Source organism: Schistocerca cancellata, chromosome 1 (assembly GCF_023864275.1).
Source record: "Schistocerca cancellata isolate TAMUIC-IGC-003103 chromosome 1, iqSchCanc2.1, whole genome shotgun sequence".
Lineage (NCBI taxonomy): Eukaryota > Metazoa > Arthropoda > Insecta > Orthoptera > Acrididae > Schistocerca > Schistocerca cancellata.
Window position 1 is genome coordinate 1134327161 of NC_064626.1, and position 21744 is coordinate 1134348904.

The following is a 21744-nucleotide window of genomic DNA, read 5'->3' on the forward strand; positions in this document are numbered from 1 at the left end:
ATTCTCAAAATCAAATTAAAATGGTCTTAGGACATAATTTCACTGAAAACTGAAGTGTTTAAAAGTATATTTCTGGATCTATAAATGACTTATTTTAAACTTTTGAATTGAGCCATTAGAAAACAAATAATAAAAAAAAACTAAGTTCTTCAAATTCAGTATCTTTCCACTTTCCCAGTCAAAAATACAGAGATTCTGGAGTATGTGCACTTGTGTATACATGAAAATTAATTCATTTCATCTGCTGCAAAGTGGAACAGGTTTTGTGACAGAAGTATGTACATACATAAAAAAGACAGAATGCTTGAGTCACTGAGCAGTTGAAACTTGCATTGCGAATCTGCCACCAAACACATGCTTTAATGGCTGTAAATTGGTTTGTTTCCAATTGAAAAGTGTCACTGAAGTGTGCTCTTGCCACTATCACTTTCTGATTCTTCAGATTCTGAATTTACTGCCAACTGCACTTCTTGCAGAAGCATTAAACTGGTACACCGTGCCGGCTGATTACAGGGCTGAGGACTACTATTTTGAGATTTTGTTGAAGTTTCATCATTCTGTTACTGACATCAGAAAACTGACACTCAGTTTTGCTCCTAGGTAGTATTTCCAGGTTCTCTATATCTTTCCAAAGTTGCTCATGTGACATTTCTCTTGCAGAACAGAAGAACATTAAGTTAATACTGATGAAAACACACAACATGAAGTCTAAATCTGCAACAAGAGATCACAGCAGCATTTGTAGTCACACTCTCACAGCTCTGAACAGCTACTGCAAGAATGACATTGAAATACAATTCTGCTTGTTTACACATCTAGATCACACAGACACCTGTTCATTAGTGTGCTTAAACTTAATCACAGCAATGAAAAGGCCAGCAAACATGACGCATAAATACAACAATAGCATTACAGAAAAATTCAGAGGCCGTGCTTATACTTGTCAACAGCACCTTGTGTAATAAAACTGGTTATAGTGAGATAAATGTACTAACTGAACTTGGATCAAATGAAATGACTGATTCTATATTGAAGGCAAAAAACCCAGGAATCAACTACTGCATAGTTATCCACAAATGTTTAAAGGTCAATGTATATAAACACTTAATGTAATTACAATGACAATTATGGTCTTCTCAAAAAAGACAAACAATTATTTGTATTTTATTTATGAAATGTATGTTCCAAAGATTATATTGTGTAAATAGATCAGTATGACAGTAATTTCTTTGCTACATGTTGTTAGAGGGAAATCTTTGTTTTTGGTCAGTTAGTTAGTTGCACAAGTTTGAAGTGCAAGGATGCGGTACAAGTTATGTGCGTTATATTGATTTGCACGGTGAAGTGAAATGACTGAAAATATATGCATTATTCACTAGAAAGTCCACAGTGTTCACATGATTTTGTAGAAGCAACCCAAACATCCTCTAGACAATCATATTTAAAAAAAAAGGATAACGAGCCTTCAAATTACAACAAAGAAGAGGAATAACAGATGTGTATTATTAATAAAACTGGATATTCAAATTCTACTTTTGCTATCTCTCACTGCAGTGTGTCACTATCTCAGCCTGACAAGTGCTGTGAAAATGAGACCAGTCACCCAAATTAGTAACTTCCTTCAAAAATTAATGAATCTACTTTAGGCAACAAGAGGGGGGCGATGGTCAAACTGTAGAGTGGTGAAACATGATGATAACTTGTTCATAGTTGTCAGAGTATTCAAAAACACTGTTGTTTTTCCCTTCACATTAATCAGTCACACTGACCTGTAAGATTATGCCATAGAACAATTTAAGTATCACAGCCATATGTCTAATGATATGTACTTCATAACCAGCCATATGTCCTCTTGAATTTATGCAGGTGATCTGGTCTGGCCCCTCAACGGAAAAGTCTTGAAGCAATACTCTCCGCAGATCTAAGTACAATGCATAAATACTTCAAAAAGATTAACACCAAATCCAATGAAGATCAGAATTAGCTGCTTTCTTCTTAACAACAGAACGGCCAAGTGCAAAGCTACGTGTCACTTTTAATTGTAAAGTCCTCCACCACCAAGACTTTTCAAAAGAACTGTAACCCTTGATAGAACCTTGTCCTGCAAAAGAACATATAGAAATCACTACAGCTCAGACTGTGGAATAACATCATAAAGAAGCTACGTAGTACCCCATGGGGAGCATGAGCAACAACACTAATATGTTCTACCTTAGGACTTGTCTGCTCTGCTGCTAAAAACTGTGCTCTGGTGTGGCTTAATAGTAAACATGTGAGTAAAATCAATGTTCAGCTAAAAGCAGCAACGAGGACAATAACAGATGACATCAGATCTAATTCTCTTCACTGGTTAGCAATTTATAAGCCACATTGCACCATCAGATCTGCAAAGACAGAATTCCCCTCTCAAGGGATATGAAAAATAAGTTACAATTCCTCAACTCACAATCCAGTCTCATGTGCCTGTACTTAGAATGGTTTATTAAAATCTGGACAGTCACCTATCTTATTGGCAGAATTACTGCAAGCAGTGCATTTCACCATGAGCAGAAAGTGGTCAGAAACATTGAATAACAGACCCTTATAGACCTGTCACAAGATCACCCTATGTGGAATTGCCATGATGTGATTGGAAAACAATTAATAATATTAGTACAGGCCATGATAACTGTGCAGAAAGCTTCCACCAATGGAGGCTCAATGTGACAGGTGGCAATGAACATCAGAACGTCAAACACATTGTAACAAGCTGCAGGCAACAAGCTTACTTGAAATCTATATTTCTTTTAAGTGACAGACCAGCCCTTGAATGGATTGAAAATTTAGATATTAGTTATTAGATTTATTTGTTTAGTTCTATTTATTATGCAGTTCATGTATGTTAGCTGCAGTTCACTTTGTACTGTCATGCACGAAATACAGTTAATAGATAAGTATAACAATATTATGTGAAAGTATGTGTTCATTAATAATTTGTGAAGAGACAATATCTCATAGGGATCTTATTTAAAAGGTAACTTTCATTTTTTTTTTTTTTTTTTTTTTTTTTTTTTTTTTTTTTTTTTTTTTGTGTATACAAGAACATTTCAACATGAAACTTGGATTTCCTGATGAATTAATAGATTTTGTTCGCCAATCCTTATCTTTCAGCAAGAAACTGGACTTCAGTCAACAAAAACAAATACAGACCTTCAAAAGGCCTATGGTGTAACTTGTAGGAATAATATCCTAGGAGGTATAGTATCTTAATATTAGTGTGGCATCTGAGAATGTTTACTCATTTGAGTTCTGTAATCTGAGTCAGTCACACTGCTATTTTTGCTATTATACAGAGGAAGTCCTTCCAAACGGGGCTCAAGGGAGTGTATTAAGGAACCAGCTTTGCCACTGGTGTCAACAGCATCTGTCTGAGAGTAGGAAGTTAGTGCAGAATTCTATGTACACTCGCAATTTTGTAATAATATGGTCCTCTTCTGCCACTTTCACAGTAACATGCTGGTTGCAATTATCTATCAAGGTGATGGCAATGCATATCATTTCCTATTTCCAGCTGAGAAAAACTCCACCAACAACATACTTAAGGCATACCATTCTAGACATACATGTATATTCCTGATGTCTCTCTGAAGTCATCAAGCATATTTTCTCTAATGTTTCAGCATATATCTGCAATTTTCTTTTTGCGGTCTATAGCTGGAGTTAGCTAAAGCAAATACCACCCTCACATTTTTTCGTGCAATGCCCAGTGTTGACAGAAAAAGTCATTTATTTCCTGTTATAAGCAAAATGATTCTTAAGGTGGAACTTTATGTGTCCATTTGATACAGCAGCTCCAAATAAGTCTAGAGTAATATTTTGGAGGGACAGTACCACACAAAGAATGACCAGCACTCAAGCAGTGACTGAGCAACACTGTGGCATGTCAGTAGTTAGTTAGTTAGTTAGTTACATGTTCCATACACCTTATCAAAATGATGTAGAATGAGTCAGTTCGCAGAATAAACTATGTATGAAAAGTATCCGGACACCACCAAAAACATACATTGTTCATATTAGGTGCATTGTACTGCCACCTACTGCCAGGTACTCCATATCAGCGACCTCAGTAGTCTTTAGACATTGTGAGAGAGCTGAATGGGGTGCTCTGCAGAACTCACGGACTTCGATTGTGGGCAGGTGATTAGGTGTCACTTGTGTCATACGTCTGTATGCAAGATTTCCACACTCCTAAACATCCCTAGGTCAACTTTTTCTGATGTTATAGTGAAGTGGAAACATAAAGGGACATGTACAGCACCAAAACATATAGGCCAACCTTGTCTGTTGACTGACAGAGACCGCCAACAGTTGAAGAGGGTCATAACGTGTAATAGGTAGACATCTATCCAGACCATCACAAGGAATTCCAAACTGCATTAGGACCCACTGCAAGTACTATGACAGTTAGACAGGAGGTGAGAAAATGGATTTCACAGTCAAGCTGCTGCTCATAAGCCACATATCATGTCAGTAAATGCCAAATGACGCCTTGCTTAGTGTAAGGAGCGTTGATCGAACTGTGGAAAAATGTTGTGTGGAGTGACGAATCACGGTACACAATGTGGTGAGCTGATGGCAGGGTGTAGGTATGGCGAGTGCCCAGTGAACATCATCTGCCAGTGTGTGTAGTGTCAAAAGTAAAATTCCAGGGTGTATATGGGGACAAGGAAAAAACATTCCCGTATTATTCCCGGATTTTTCCAGGATATCCCAATTAAAAAATGTGCTTTTTCCCGGCTGAAAATACACTTTTTCCATGCTATGTGACAGTCTGTTTTCCATAGATTTTCCCTCGGAACTGTAAAACTTATCAATCCTTTGAATGGTTAACGTTTTATACACTCGCATAGAACTTCCCATAAAAAAAAAGAAAGGACAGAGGAGAGAAGTTTCGGAAACACTTTTAATGACAAAAAAAGGAGAGAAGTTTTGGAAAGACCTTTGATTTGCAGCAACATATACAGTGCATATTTTCGTATTACAAAACTATAAGTTCGAATTACACCAAACACAGCACGTTAGTTTCCGAAGCGTTGAAACCGCAATTGCGACGTCCTTTTATAATCCAGTCATATCTCATGCCACGTGATCTTGCCAGCCAATGACAGCAGATATTCAGAGCATAGGACACATGTTATAGTCAGCCAATAGCAAGATTACTGGTTACGTAGTGCGAACACACAAAGAGGAAAAGTTAACGGTTTACATTAATATACACAGTATAGCTACAAGAAAAGCTAAGCTTCCACATATAATATTGGTCTCGAAGATTAACAAGCTACAACATAAGCTAAGTTTTCACATGTAATATTGATCTTTTTTTGCATGTGTAATATTTTAAGATACATAACACAAATGTACCAGTAAATTTAAAATTATGACATATACGTCTGGTCTTCTGGGCTCGAAATTCTTGTAAGTGGCTGGTCCTCAAAGTGTTCAGTTTTAAATGCTCTGTAATTTAGAAATTCATCCTACTTTGGCACAAGTAACATAATTCATCTTGCGTAAAAAGAAATTTATTTTGAAAGTAATGCTTTTCGAACAACCATTCGCAATACTATCTGGAGACTGTTAGAAATAGGTTCGATTTGGCAGTTGCCAGCGAGTATCACAACACAGGCATTATTGCGCACGCACAGCTGCAGTAGTGTAGGAAGTCTGCATGTTCCTATGTAGAAAACACTAGGAGAGCTTACATTACACCATAAAAGAAACAGGGCATCAGAGGATACTCCCAAGAGCATTGGAATTTTGAAAACTATATTAAAATGCATAATTCGGCTTGAAATGCACATTGGTTTTTTCCAGATTCGCAATGAAGTAGGTCCCATCTGATATTAAGCTTTTCAGTGTGGTTTTTATGATGTAAATTTTCTTGAAGTACCAGTACTGTACAATCTCATTTTTGGTTCTTTATTATGGCATAATGCCATCGCGGCAGAAGATGATAACATGCGCTTGAAATTCAGCAAACAGTTGGAACTAGCCAATACTGTGGAATGAAACACTTCGCTTCAAATAAAATGATTGCCTTAATAAAGCCAAATTTCTTTAGCAAACTTGCAAAAATAACTTCACTGGTTTGCAAGGCAATAACTGCTTGACTGCTAATATCTTAGAAATTCAATAAAATCAGAAAAATGAAACTAATAATATACTTTTGCCCTCTGTAATTATGTGAATGTATTTTAATTCACTTGATAGTTCTGGCCACAGAAAACCATTTTGTTTTCATTTGACATGGGAGCTGTAAATGAAGAGAAGCAGCGAAATCACTTAATGCAAACACGAGTCACGTGGAGACTAACCCCCTCCCCACTACAACTCAGACAACTCTGCTCATGCGCGAATCTGGCAGTTAAGGCATGCGAGAATAATTTTTCTCATTTGCATCTGGCTGCTTGCTGCTACTGCCGATACAGGTAACAGCCACACTCCATGTAGTAGGAAGCAGGAGATGGTACTGCTCATATGCGAGTCAACTGTGCATCCGCATGAGCCTGCTCGCAACTGGTCAAACAAACCTAATGTGAACATTTGTAAGGTCACACTCGTAGCAAGCAGTTTATTGTTATGAAGAATTACACAGTCTTTGCCCTATGGCCTTTGACATATTTTTGATATTTGCAAACGCTTGCGTGCATGGTGTTTTGTTGTTGTAAATGGCGCATTCCCTTTGCCACTAAAATTTTTTTTTCCCCTCTCGTTTATATTTTATTGCTGCAGTATTATTCTCCAGTAGCAGGATACAGTAACATTCTTTGATAGAGAATCAATTCTTACCAGTCAAAATCACAAAAATTTATTCAAAGCTAAAACAATGAAAAATTCCCGGAATTGCAAAAAATTCCCAGGCTTTTCCCAGTTTCCTTCCGGATGAAAGAATTCCCGTGTTTTTCCCAGATGTCTCGGGTTGTATACACCCTGAATTTGGAAGCGGTGTTGTTATGGTGTGGCCATGTTTTTCATGGAGGGGGCTTGTACCCCTTGTTATTTTGCATGGCACTATCACAGCACAGGCCTACATTGCTGTTTTAAGCACCCTCTTGCTTCCTACTGTTGAAGAGCAATTGGGGGATGGCAACTGCATCTTTCAACACAATTGAGCACCTGTTCATAATGCACAGCCTGTGGCAGAGTGGTTACATGTCAATAACATCCCTGTAATGGACTGGCAAGCAGAGTCTTGACCTGAATCCTATAGAACACCTTTGGGATGTTTTGGAATGCCGACTTTGTTCTAGGCCTCAACGACCAACGTCAATACCTCACCTCAGTGCAGCACTCCATGAAGAATGGGCTGCCATTCCCCAAAAAACCTTCCAACACCTAATTGAACATATGCCTGCGAGAGTGTAGGCTGTCATCAAGGCTAAGAGTGGGCCAATATCATATTGAATTCCAGCGTTACTGATGGAGGGCTCCACAAACTTATAAGTCACTTTCAGCCTGGTGTCTGGATACTTTTGATCACACCGTGTACGTCTATGTGATTACAGTTAACATTAATGAACACATTAACATTTTATTCTTGCTCATACGACTACACCTAAAACCAGGTTTTTTACTGGTTACCAGGTTTGAAGTAAAAATTAATCAATGGAAAAGAAGAAGTTGTGCAGGATAAATGATATGAAATTAGATTTAAAACTTGCTTTGCTGCCTGCCAGACATTTTATGTTATTCAGCAAATGATCAGAAAATTGTATTGCTGCATACTGAACTCCTCTCTGAGCCACTGACAGCTTTAACAGTGGGTAATAAATGTCATTTTTTCCTCTAGTATTGCAGGTATGTATAACTGTTCTTCTCAAATTGTGATGGATTGTTTATGATGAATTTCATTAGTGAAAATATGTATTGTGATGACACAGTTTAAGTACCTAGATCAAGGTACCTATATGACATCTGTAGATGAACACCACTGATCATTCTTACTGCTTACTTTTGTGAAAAAAATAATTTCTTTGTATGTGATGAGTTTCCCCAGAAAAAATATTCCATACAACATTATTAAGTGGCAATATGCAAAACATCTCGGGAAGGTGGTATGTTTGTTTCCAAGATTAGCAATTATATGAAGAGCAAAAGCAGTTGAAGTTAATTTCTTGAGAAGTTCAGTAACATGCTTATTTATTTATTTAAAGATCAAGTTCTGTAGGACCAAATTGAGGAGCAAATCTACAAGGTCATGGAATGTGTCAGTACATGAAATTACAACATAACACTAATAACAGATAAAAATAAAATGTTTATAAACCCAAAGGAGTCAGGCCATAAGTTTAAGTTCATGTGATCAACAATATAACATAAGAAACAGCTTAATTTTTCAGGGAACTCCTCAAAGGAGTGACCCATGAGGAAACCCATCAGTTTCAATTTGAAAGCACATGGACTACGGCTAAGATTTTTGAATTCTTGAGGTAGCTTATTGAAAATGGATGCAGCAGTATACAGCACACTTTTCTGCACAAGAGTTAGGGCAGTTGGATCCAAATGCAGGTTGGAATTCTGTCAAGTATTAACTGAGTGAAAGCTGCTTATTTGTGGGAATAAGCTGGTATTGTTAACAAGAAATGACAATAAAGAATATATATATTGAGAGGCCAATGTCAAAATACCCAGACTAGTGAATAGGGGTGAACAAGAGGTTCGTGAACTTACATTACTTATTGCCTGAACCACCCATTTCTGAGCCAAAAATATCCTTTTAGAATGGGACAAGTTACCCCAAAATACAATACCATACGACATAAGCGAATGAAAATAAGCAAAGTAGATTAACTTTCATATCAAATGATCACTTACTTCAGATACCGTTGGAATTGTAAAAGTGGCAGCATTAAGGCTTTGAATAAGACACTGAATGTGAGCTTTACATGATAGTTTACTATCTAAACACCTAAAAATTTGAACTGTTCAGTTTCAGTAGTCATATACCCATTCTGTGAAATTAAAATGTCGGGTTTTGTTGAACTGTGTGTTAGAAACTGTAAAAACTGAGTCTTACTGTGATCTAACACTAGTTTATTGTCTACAAGCATGAACTTATGTCATGAACTACACTATCTGAAATTGAGCCAATGTTGCACACAACATCCTAGTTTTCATGTAGCAGTCAGCACGGCGAGGGAGATGCTGTCGCTGCTACAGTACTGGTTATTCTTCTCGTTTCACTGTCTCTGTTAATACACAATGATAAAATAATTATCACACTAGACTAATTTGGGAACTTCTTGTTGAATGGGGATGTAAAACTCTGCTTTAAAAATAATTTTGTTTGTAACAAGAAACAAATCAATGCTTTCTGTCAACAGTGGACGTCACATGAAAGACATGGTGAGCAGTATTTGCTTGGGCTGACTCCAGCTACAAACTGCGAAAATGAAATTGTAAATGTCTTCTGAAATGCTAGAGAAAATGAGTCTGATGATGGAGGAACACCCCATATACATACAGTGAAAGGGAGAAGGTACTTCATAATAATGTTCCCCACACTTTGACATACTGCATTCATACACGGAGTGAAAGGAAAAATTATTGTATGCATTGCTCTAAGTGCTCCATAATTTCCGTAAACTTTTTCTCATTGTGTTTATTTAAAATATACTATAGTGGCAGAAGAATTGGTGCACAGTCTACCTTGAATAACTGTTCTCATGGTTTCGTGAAAACGTCACCTTTTCGTGAAAGTACTCTAGTTCAGCCCTGTAAGAATCTCTACTGCACTTTTACATATTCTGTACCAATATGTTAAAATCCTAGTTGAACATATCTTAATTGCTTAGGTGTCTGAAGTCAGTCATCTTTGTACGGACCCCAGACATATGATCAGTATTCTGGAATAGGTAACTCTAGTGTTTGTATGTATAATCCTAGTGACAAGTATAAGTGTTTCATTTCCTTTCCTACTACGGATTTCACATGGCTGTCTTTCTAGTTTTACCACTAGGTATTTAAATGATGTAATAAATGAAAATCCAGGATGCAAGATTACAGGTGTAAGAGGGTTGATCACTGCTCACCAAGTAGGAACACCAAGCAGTTCCTGTAGGCACTCCAGCATGAAGAAATGGTACAGGAAAACAACAGTAAAGAAAAAGGAAAAATAAGATTATAAGGTTCACAGTAACAGGCCAAATCAGTAGCTGATGCATTCATTGTGCAGGTGACCTTGGAGATTCCAGGAAGATTGTCAAATTCTTCTCCAGTTATCACAGGTGGTGGGAAGAAAAGATGCCATATGCTTTATGGAACTTACATGGTTATAGAAAAGAAAGGACACGAGAAAACTGCCGTTCTTATTGCATTTACACTGAAAAATATGTGATATTTTTACAATACATGCGTATTCATAACATTTTACATGTTTCCATGGCAGATTGCTAATATCCTATAGCGTTACAGAATGTTTTGTTACAAAAATGTAATAGTATTAATGATGACATACAGGAAAGAGCATGCAAGTTATGCAATAGGATGTCTTGGCCACTTTCAACAACATTCTCTTCCATAAATTAGAAGGATTTTTCAAATAGAAGCTCTTCTGAAGAACAGGGTGCACTCTGAATAATAAACTGAAGACGCATATCAATATACGCAGCAGTGATGCTGCTAACTATGGTTGAAGGGCAAGAAGCTGATTCTATATTTCTAGATTTCCAGAAAGCATTTGATACAATGCCCCACTGATAGCTGTTAACAAAGATACAAACATGTGGAATAGGTGTCAACATATGTGAGTGACCCTTTGCAAGCAGTAGAACCCAGTACATTGCCCTCAATGGTAAGTGTTCCTCAGATATGAGGGTATTGTCAGGAGTCCCCCATGGAAGTGTGATAGGACCACTATTATTTATTATGTACATAAATTTATCTGGTGGACCAGATTGGTAACAATCTGTGGTTTTTTGCTGATAATGCTGTGGTGTAAAGAAATGTGTCAAAGCTAAGTTACTGTAGGAGGATACAAGATGAGTTAGAAGAAATTACTAATTGGTGTGATGAGCGGCAGCTAGCTGTAAATATAGAAAAATGTAAGTTAATGCAGATGAGTAGGAAAAACAACCTGTAATGATTAGATATAGCATTAGCAATGACCTGCTTGATGCAATCAAATCATTTAAATATCTGGGCATAATGTTACAAAACAATATGAAATGGAACGAGCATATGAGGATTGTGGTAGGGAAGGCGAAAAGTCAGGTTTGGTTTATAATAAGAATATTGGGGAGTGTGCTTCATCTCTAAAGGAGACTGCATCTAGAACACTAGTGCAACCTATTCTTGAGTACTGCTTGAGAGTCTGGGATCTGTACCAGGTCAGATAAAAGGAACACATTAAAGCAGTTCAGAGACAGTAGGTTTGAACAACACACAAGTATTATGGAGGTGCTTTAAGAACTCAAATGGAAATCCCTACAGAGAAAGTGAAATTCTTTTCAAGGAAAACTATTGAGAAAATTTAAAGAACTGGCTTTTGAAGCTGACTGCAGAACAATTCCACTGCTGCCAAAATACATTGAGCGTAAGGACCACTAAGAGACAATACATTAAGGTTCATATTGGGACATATAGGTAGTAACGCTTGATTTGTGAGTGGAACAGAAGAAAAATGACTAGTAGTGGTACAGCACACACTCCACCACAACCATACAGTGACTTGCAGAGTATGTATGTAGATCTAGATGTAGAATGTTTGCTAAAAGCTTACAACACAAATTCTGAATTTAAATTTGAATCTTAAAAGCTGTCATGCTTACATTTCTGCTAAGAGATCTGTAATTAATGTTTTTATGTCAATTTTCTAAGAACTGAATGATGAAGACAAGAATGAAAGACATAAATTTTGCTCTGGATTACTTGATATGTATATTAAATTCCCACAGCATGGAAAAATGCTCTTTCCATAAATGTTGTCTATTATATCTCATATCTTATGATACTGAAGGTAGGACTGTGTCAAGGCGTACAAAGAAATTGGTGGACATTGTGGGTTGCATGGTCAGTGCAAAAACTAATTGTATTCTGTATTGTTAGATATTTTGTATATAAGCAATATTTATGACTTTAAAATCCACAACAACTAGTTCCTTTTACTTCGTCTCTTGTTTATTTGGTCTTTTTCTGCATACTCAACACCTGTATTTAGTGACAAGTATTTTAATTCAATCAACAATAACTTAAATATATTTCTTTACTCATTTCTCTCACTGTGTCAGACACTTGCTAGTATAAAATGTTACACTTCCTAAACAGGCAAAACTGTGACAAATTTTAAAGAAAGCTTGCACAGTACTTAAAGAAAACCTCTTCTCACCAGAAACTGTATCTATTTGTTTAGAACTGTGGTGTTCATTTGCTTTGGAAGGTGATGACAAATATATCTGCTGGAAGTTTTTCTTGTTCTCCATTTCAGCAGCTGCTTTGCAAGTATTTGGACTTTCAGGTATGCACTGATCTTCTTTGTACTCTCCATCCTCTTGGCAGTGCCTGCAGGCCAGAAATTTAAATATCTGCGATCAAATTAATCAATACAACACATCATAAATATTATTATTCTTTTCCAGTATTAACTTACTTCTTTTGTATTACAACATATGCAAGCAGTCCACTTGACAGAAGCAAAACTGTAGCACACACTGTTGGTACCATTACATATGGATCTTCATAAAAATGAACCACATTTGCCAGAACCTGACTTTCTCGCATTGGAGCAACAGTTGCTGTTAAACACAAAATTAATTAGTGGCTGCCATCTTATTCTGAAGAAATCAGACTGCTGAAAAACAATGTTAGTCCTACACCAACAGTGTAAAATATGACACTGAGAATTTTTTGTAGCGGTATTCATATACAAAAGATTCTTGATATTCTGCTTACAGTTTTCACTGTTGGATGTACAGAGAATTGAAGCAGTGAAATCTCAGGCTTCCAATCATTGCACCTCATGGAGAACAGTATCGAAGGAAGATAATGGAACATGTGGAATCTGTAATAAACTGCCGGCCGGGGTGGCCGAGCGGTTGTAGGTGCTACGGCCTGGAACCGCGCGACCGCTACGGTTGCAGGTTCGAATCCTGCCTCGGGCATGGGTGTGTGTGATGTCCTTAGGTTAGTTAGGCTTAAGTAGTTCTAAGTTCTAAGGGACTGATGACCTCAGAAGTTAAGTCCCATAGTGCTCAGAGCCATTTATGTAATAAACTGCTTAGGTTTCTTAGGATCTCTTGCCCCGTAAAAATGTTTAAAATTGTATATAAAAGCCAAGTAAGTTGTGAAGATAGCACTACATGCTGATATACATTTTTTTTCTTTTTATATATATTATTTTACTTCTTTCCTGCTTTACTTGTATCATACATTGAAAATGTTATTTCAGAATGAGTTTTGTAAATTTAATTCTTGGTATAGTTATGTTTATGTTTATGTAATGTTATTGTTATGAATGTGACTGCCATTTTCAATTATTCTGTTGCTGTATACTTTCTTATGCTTTAACATGTTATTTGAATTCATTTTCTGTGGACAAAGTAATATGAAATTCTGATTTTATATAAAACTGTAAATCGATGTAATCAGACTCTTTGAAAGTGTTATGTGAAGTGAATGAGTCATGTAAAAGTATATCAATAGGTCAAAAGCAAAGGCATCAACTCATTTGCTGGAACAGTGTTTTGACTTTGATATGCAGACTGGTAAGCTATGTGCATGGTGTAAAGGTACTGTTTACAATTGTAGACAGTACAAACTGTTTAGTGCATACCATGGACTGTGGAATGAAACAGAAAATATAGTTATATACCTAAAAACAAAGATGATGTGACTTACCAAATGAAAGTGCTGGCAGGTCGACAGACACACAAACGAACACAAACATACACACAAAATTCAAGCTTTCGCAACAAACTGTTGCCTCATCAGGAAAGAGGGAAGGAGAGGGAAAGACGAAAGGATGTGGGTTTTAAGGGAGAGGGTAAGGAGTCATTCCAGTCTCAGGAGCGGAAAGACTTACCTTAGGGGGAAAAAAGGACAGGTATACACTCGCACACACACACATATCCATCCACACATATACAGACACAAGCAGACATCATTTTGTGTCATACACTAACATGAAGAACTTTAAATGAGAATGTAAAATGTGCAGATGGCTTCATAATCGAAGTGATTGCACAGACAACTGCACACGGCACTTATTGTTCAATTTAAATTAAGGACTAATGATTTATAGGACAAGCAACTTCATTTACTTTCATAGTGTGGATGAATGTTCTGTGAAAAGTGCTGCACCACAACTGTAAAGCATAAATCTGAAGACTGTGTAACAAATATTATGATGGCAGGTTACATCATGCGCTAATAGAAAGAAGTGTGTTTTATGTTCATAGCTGCATGCAGATACACTTATTGGAATTGAACTGTGTGCATGAATAAAACCATATGGCACACTTTGTGTCACCTTGGTACACTCTACAATTTTTGTAACATACAGCATTATTCATGCAGAAGCACAAAAACTGCATTGAGTCTCCTTGCTGTTTATTTCTGCCCTCAGATGGCTAACGGGTCAACTATTACAGCAGGTGATGCAGACTGCTGTAAACATTATCCCACGTGATTCTACAAAATGTCAAAATTACCATACAGCATTATTTAATTGCCAAAACTTCTTTGTTCATATATTTTGCAAATGTTTATCTGCATTTATATGCTGTACTGTTTAGCATTTGATTTCATGTGAACTGTTGTGCTCTGCTGATGGACTTCACATTCTATGCATTGTCCACCATTGCATTGTTAGGTAGAAACACATCACAAGTTGTTCAGTTTGTTTCAGAGGATATTTTATCAGTTGTAATCTGTTTGATTTGGGATAATGGGTGATCATTCATGTTGTTACAGTTTCTGGGTAATTACTTTCATGTGTGAATGTAATGTTCAATCAAATTGAAGAGAAGTAGAGTATTCCTGGATCCAGTAAATTTAGGGCAGATGCATCTGAGTATTGTCAGTCTGAGTAGTTGTATATGGTCAGTTGTAGTTCAATCAATGTTCGAGGAGGTGCTGCTTTGGATGATACAGTTATATTTTGTTATACCCTGTGATCTGTTACCACCACAAAGTCAACAATTTCAAAACATTTGTAAATTCTTTTGAAATCACAGAAGTGCTGGATTCAGAGTGGCTCACTTTGGTTGTGTATATTTACACTTTTTCGTGTTTCTATGTGTGTGGTTTAAGAGAGAATATGACCTGAGTTTACTGACTTGTTTACACAAGCTTTACTCTAAATAAATTTCTATAAATACATATATTGATTAATTGGAAAAATTCTATTACTGGATTTACTATGAATAACAAACATTGCTACTTTAAAGATCAAGAGATGTCCTATTTACTCTACAAGACCTTTATGTGAAGTAAAAACAATTTCCAGTAACTAAATACAAGAAATTCCATTCTCTAATAAGAAATGAAGCGTGCTAATGTAACTATGACCATTGAACAATTTCCTCATTCATACTATGATAGAGAATGTGTGTAATCAGAAAAACACTTCACTGACTCACTGTTGTATACAAAAGGATTTGCTGCTTAGGGAAAACAAGATTACATATTTATGAAGAACAGACTATGAATTTATAACAACACAATTATATATGCATATAAATTTTTATTACAATGTATGGATAACTTTGTTTATCTTATGTATATTATTTATGTACATGTTTGTATGCTCCATTTTCCTTGTAATGAATTCACATGAAATTTATATGCACATTTGGACAACATCTACACAATATTTACTATCTGAGGTTGGATGAAGAGATTAAAAAATTCTTGCCTTTGAAAATTAAGAGACAGGACTATCTGATTTATATTGTGACACAAGATTTTGACAAGTCATGAAGTGTGTGCCTGGACCACTGAATTGGTTACAGCACTAATAGCAAAAGACGGGATCTCAGTTGGTTTAATATGTTTGGAAAGTTCATGGTAACATATGCTCAGCCTCATATTCATCAGGAATGATTCACAGTCTGTAGCTAAGCATGTTCACTGTCCCACTCTTTCTTTAGTACTTCTTCACCAAGGAATGAAGGATAGCTTGTGTGGGATTCAGAAAGCATGAGAACGGTGCTAATGTACTGCCTTATGAGGTAAACCAAGAAGCATACCTGGATAGGTTAATTGGCAAGAACATTGTCCAGGCAAAGGTCCTTGTGTCATAGCTCAGCACTCAGTTATAATCTGCCAGCAACAGTGTTCATTTCATTGCAGAGTGAAAGTGGGTAAACTGACAGAACCAGAGGTTGTAGAGAGTTTCGGAGAGAGCATTAGGGAATGATTGACAAGAATGGGGTTGAGAAATACTGTAGAATAAAAATGCATAGCTTTCGAGAGACGAAATAGTGAAGGCAGCAGAGGATCAAGAAGGTAAAAAGAAGAGGGCTAGTAGAAATCCTTGGGTAACAGGAGATATATTGAATTTAATTGATGAAAGGAGAAAATATAAAAATGCAGTAAATGAAGCAGGCAAAAAGGAATACAAACATCTCAAAAATGAGATTGACAGGAAGTGCAAAATGGCTAAGCAGGAATGGCTACAGGACAAACGTAAGGATGTAGAGGCATATATCACTAGGGGTGAGATAGATACTGCCTACAGGAAAATTAAAGAGACCTTTGGAGAAAAGGGAACCACTTGCACAAATATCAAGACCTCAGATGGAAACCCAGTTCTAAGCAAAGAAGGGAAAGCAGGAAGATAGAAGGTGTATATAGAGGGTTTATACAAGGGCAATGTACTTGAAGACAATATTATGGAAATGGAAGGGAATGTAGATGAAGATGAAATGGGAGATACAATACTGTATGAAGAGTTTGACAGAGCACTGAAAGACCTAAGTCGAAACAAGACGCCGGGAGTAGACAACATTCCATTAGAACTACTGACTGCCTTGTGAGAGCCAGCCCTGACAAAACTCTACCATCTGGTGAGCAAGATGTATGAGACATGCGAAATACCCTCAGACTTCAAGAAGAATAAAATAATTCCAATCCCAAAGAAAGCAAGTGTTGACAGATGTGAAAATTACCGAAGTAAAGTTTAATAAGTCACAGCTGCAAAATACTAACACGAATTCTTTACAGACGAATGGAAAAACTGGTCAGAGCTCACCTTTGGGAAGATCAGTTTGGATTCCATAGAAATGTTGGGACATGTGAGGCAATATTGACCCTATGACTTATCTTAGAAGATAGATTAAGGAAAGGCAAACCTATGTTTCTAGCATTTGTAGACTTAGAGAAAGCTTTTGACAATGTTGACTGGAATACTCTCTTTCAAATTCTGAAGGTGGCAGGGGTAAAATACAGAGAGCAAAAGGCTCTTTACAATTTGTACAAAAACCAGATGGCAGTTACAGGAGTCGAGGGGCATGAAAGGGAAGCAGTGGTTGGGAAGGGAGTGAGACAGAGTTGTAGCCTGTGCCCGATGTTATTCAATCTGTATATTGAGCAAGTAGTAAAGGAAACAAAAGAAAAATTTGGAGTAGGAATTAAAATCCACGGAGAAGAAATAAAAACTTTGAGGTTCGTAGATGACACTGTAATTCTGCCAGAGACAGCAAAGGACCTGGAAGAGCAGTTGAATGGGATGGACAATGTCTTGAAAGGAGGATATAAGATGAACATCACCAAAAGCAAAACGAGGATAATGGAATGTAGTCGAGTTAACTCGGGTGATGCTGATGGAATTAGATTAGGAAATGAGACACTTGAAGTAGTAAATGAGTTTTGCTATTTCGGGAGCAAAATAACTAATGATGGTCAAAGTAGAGAGGATATAAAATGTAGACTGGCAATGGCAAGGAAAGCATTTCTGAAGAAGAGGAATTTGTTAACATCGAGTATAGATTTAAGTGTCAGGAAGTCATTTCTGAAAGTATTTGTATGGAGTGTAGCTATGTATGGAAGTGAAACATGGACAATAAATAGTTTAGGCAAGAAGAGAATAGAAGCTTTTGAAATGTGGTGCTACAGAAGAATGCTGAAGATTAGATGGGTAGATCACATAACTAATGAGGAGGTACTGAATAGAATTGGGGAGAAGAGAAATATGTGGCACAACTTGACTAGAAGAAGGGATCGGTTTGTAGGACATGTTCTGAGGCATCAAGGGATCACCAATTTAGTATTGGAGGGCAGTGTGAAGGGTAAAAATTGTAAAGGGAGACCAATAAATGAATACACTAAGCAGATTCAGAAGGCTGTAGGTTGCAGTAGGTACTGGGAGATGAAGGAGCTTGCACAGGATAGAGTAGCATGGAGTGCTGCATCAAACCAGTCTCTGAACTGAAGACCACAACAACAACAACATTGATTCTATCTTTATTATGAATCTATATTTATTAAAGTTACAAAAAATCAAGGCTTTGGACAGTTTGTAATTTATATCAGTAAGAGTGGATTTATCTGTGTCCTATTTACAAAATTATACTGTAAAGCTGTATAAGATAGTGACATAAAATAGGAAAATCTGTTATGAATCACCTCCGAATTTTCCATCTTGCTATCTAATTACATTTTCAGTGTGTACATTTCATGTAAATAAGTTTTCTTGCACATAAACTAATAGTAAAGATGATACTAATTATAAAAGTTTGTACATATTAACCTTACCACCTGTAACTGTTGTTGTTGCAACATTGAAATGCACTCTTGTTGAACCAGCACTGTTATGAGCTGTAATTCTAAACTGGTACCATGTTGCAGGTTGAAGGCCTCCAACAAGGAAAGTCTTCGGTGGTGAATTGTTGTCAACCAAGATCCACTCATTTTCTGTTCCTAGGGCACGATATTCAATGACAAAGTACAACATAGAACATCCTCCATCAGGCCAGGATGGAAGATTCAAGTAGAGGGAGGTTGCATTTGCTGACAGAAGAATGTTGGTGCTTGGTACCTCTGGTTCTGAAAATCAAGATAGTTTCTAATTATTTTTTAAAGCCTGCACTAATGAGTGCTAACCAAATTACAAGAACAATGATGGAAGGTTTAAAAGTAATAACCTCTAACATCAAACACTAATCTAAGTAGAGTAGCTTAAATATGTGGGTGTGATTCAAATGAGGAACTTGAAAAGCTCCATAAAATTTTGAAAAGTTGTGTGTTGGAGTTGGTAGGTGGCAGCAGTGTTTTTTGAGGTTCAAAAAGTGACTAACAGATTGCAGAGTGATGCTACAATGCAGGAGAAGGCAGTAGTGCCCACAAAAAATGGGCACTCTGCTGTCTACATGCACCACGATTGAGTAGCAACCTGCAATGTGTTTTTTGTGTAGCGAAAGTGTCAAACCATCAAAATTCATTACAGAATAGCACTGCAGCGTTTGTCATTGCAGAAAGTGTACAAGTGGTGTAGGAAGTTTAAAAGTGGTGTAACTTTTCTAGAGGATGCCCCAACGTAGGGCGGGATCACAGCATAGTGACAGACGAGAACATAGATTTAGTGAATGAGCTTGTAATGGAGAACAGACATGTAACTATGAACGAAATAGCCTCAAGTTTGAAGATTAGTATTGGTTCAGTGCAGGATATTATTCATACTGTACTGCACTCCACTAAGGCATTTTCAAGATAAGCGGTGACTTGGGTCCACTATCACCAACCAGAAATGAAAAGGTCAAGCAAGGAATTGTGCCATGGCTCATATCTGCAACCAAAAAAACTCCATACTCAGGCATCTGCTGGAAGAGTGACACTCACTCTCTTCTGGGATGAAAATGGAGTAATTTTGGGGCATTACATGGATAGACGAGTGACAGTAACCAGTACTTCTTATTTAGGTATACCAAAAAATCAACTTCACCCTGCAGTCAGGAGTAAACGATGGGGACTTCTGAGTTCAGGAGTATTGCTATAGTATGACAAAGCCTGACAGCATTCAGTTGAGACTATTCAAGAAATTAAATTTGAATGTCTGGTAGATGCTTCTTATTCACCAGACCCCATTGCTAGTAACTTTAATCTGTCTGGCACAATCAAAGAAATAATGGGAGGCAGGCATTTTAGAAGTGACAAGGAGGTGAAAACAATGGTGCACAGCTGGCTACACATATAACCAAAAGGATTCTTTCATCCTGGTATCTGTTGACTTCTGAAGCAGTAGAGTAAGCCCATTCATTGTCAGGGAGACTACATAAAAAAGATACATAAGTTTTTTTCTCATTGTTACAATTAAAAATATTATAGCACTTTTAAAGATTTCATGTGAATCACCCTTGTACATATAGCCAAATAAGTACTCTAAAAATTCTTGGCATATTAACAATGACATATTTGATTTGAAGGATTACTAGCAGACTCATTAGTAGGACTTAAAATTGATAAGCAAGACAAGTTGTTCATTCTTTTATGTACTCAGAGAACAATTTATTGGATTGGCTGAACAATACAATATCTCCTCGTAAACATGGGTAGCAATGCCAGAGTTGTTCCCAAGTTGAGAACTTCGTCTGCACTCTTGCCATCTTCTGCATCACTCCAGGCAGCCAACAACTCTGCAAATTATGTCCATGGCTTGGCCAAACTTCAACTGCATTTCTTGTTGTCTGGCTTATGCTGCACATGGACATTCTGCATCATGGATGTTGACTGCCCCATTATCAGCATGGATTTCTTAAGCAACTCTGGGCTCTCAACAGACCTTGAATCAGCAGGCCTCCTGCACCATGCTACTGGCAACCGGATACCAGGGGTCTTTGCTACACCAAATGTGCCCACCTCACTGTAGAGCTCACCGCCGCCCTGGCCTGCCTAACAACTCTGTGCCATCAGACCACCAACATTCACATCGAGAGCACATGACTACAACAGCTGATCGGCGCTGCATCAGCTGACCTGACATGCACACTCAAGGAAGCACAGGAAGCATCCACACTGTGGGGGTATGACCATGCCAATATTGTTGTGGTACAGATGCCACAGACACTCTTGCAGTGATTCTTACTCGCACAGGTCAGTGACATTCCAGCCTCTAGTCTCACGAGTCCTCCTACATCTGCCCTTATCACTGTTGTTGCTCAGAGAATCCCGTTGGTGACAGGTGCGATTATGAATGGCAGTTGTCACTGACTGAGCACTTTGGAAGCCTCCCAGTATGCCCAAGGCTCAACACCTTAATGCCACAAATTTGCAGCACACAAAAACTAAGCTACAAGAACTGCTACACTCTGGTATAGTCAGCCCATCCAACAGTAATTGGTCCTCACTGATCCACTTAGTTCCTAAGAAGGATGGTTCATTTCATTTGTGTAGTGACTACTGACAACTGAACACATGGACAATCTTAGATAACTATCCCATACCACACATAGAGGATTTTGCCCAACAACTCCACGGTACATGGGTATTCAGTGTGATAGATTGTTGGAGAGCGCACCACCAGATCCCTATGCATAGGGACGATATCCCCATGCCTTTTGGACTCTATGAGTACTGCTACATGCTGCACGACCTAAAAAACGCTGCTCCTGTACTGATGTGAATTTTAAAATTTTCCCTGCGAATTGACTGTTCAAACAAATTTCGGGCTTGCAGCCAGTCGTTGTTCAATACTTCGCACGATATTTCAACTGGGCACCTGCCAGTCATCTTCAGGTGAGCCATCGCAGACTGTCTGTGATGGGTCACCTGAAGATG

The 21744-nt window shown here is 37.5% G+C and overlaps 1 protein-coding gene across 1 annotated transcript in view; it reads right to left on the bottom strand.

Moving 5' to 3' along the window:
• Positions 1 to 21744, bottom strand: part of LOC126133935 (Down syndrome cell adhesion molecule-like protein Dscam2) — a 367718-nt gene that overhangs the window by 59320 nt on the left and 286654 nt on the right. The window contains exons 25-27 of the mRNA XM_049915191.1: positions 18727 to 19017; positions 12623 to 12767; positions 12362 to 12534 (exon numbers count right to left, since the gene is read on the bottom strand). Of these exons, the coding sequence (XP_049771148.1) occupies positions 12362 to 12534; positions 12623 to 12767; positions 18727 to 19017 (609 nt within the window). The remainder of the gene's footprint in view (positions 1 to 12361; positions 12535 to 12622; positions 12768 to 18726; positions 19018 to 21744) is intronic.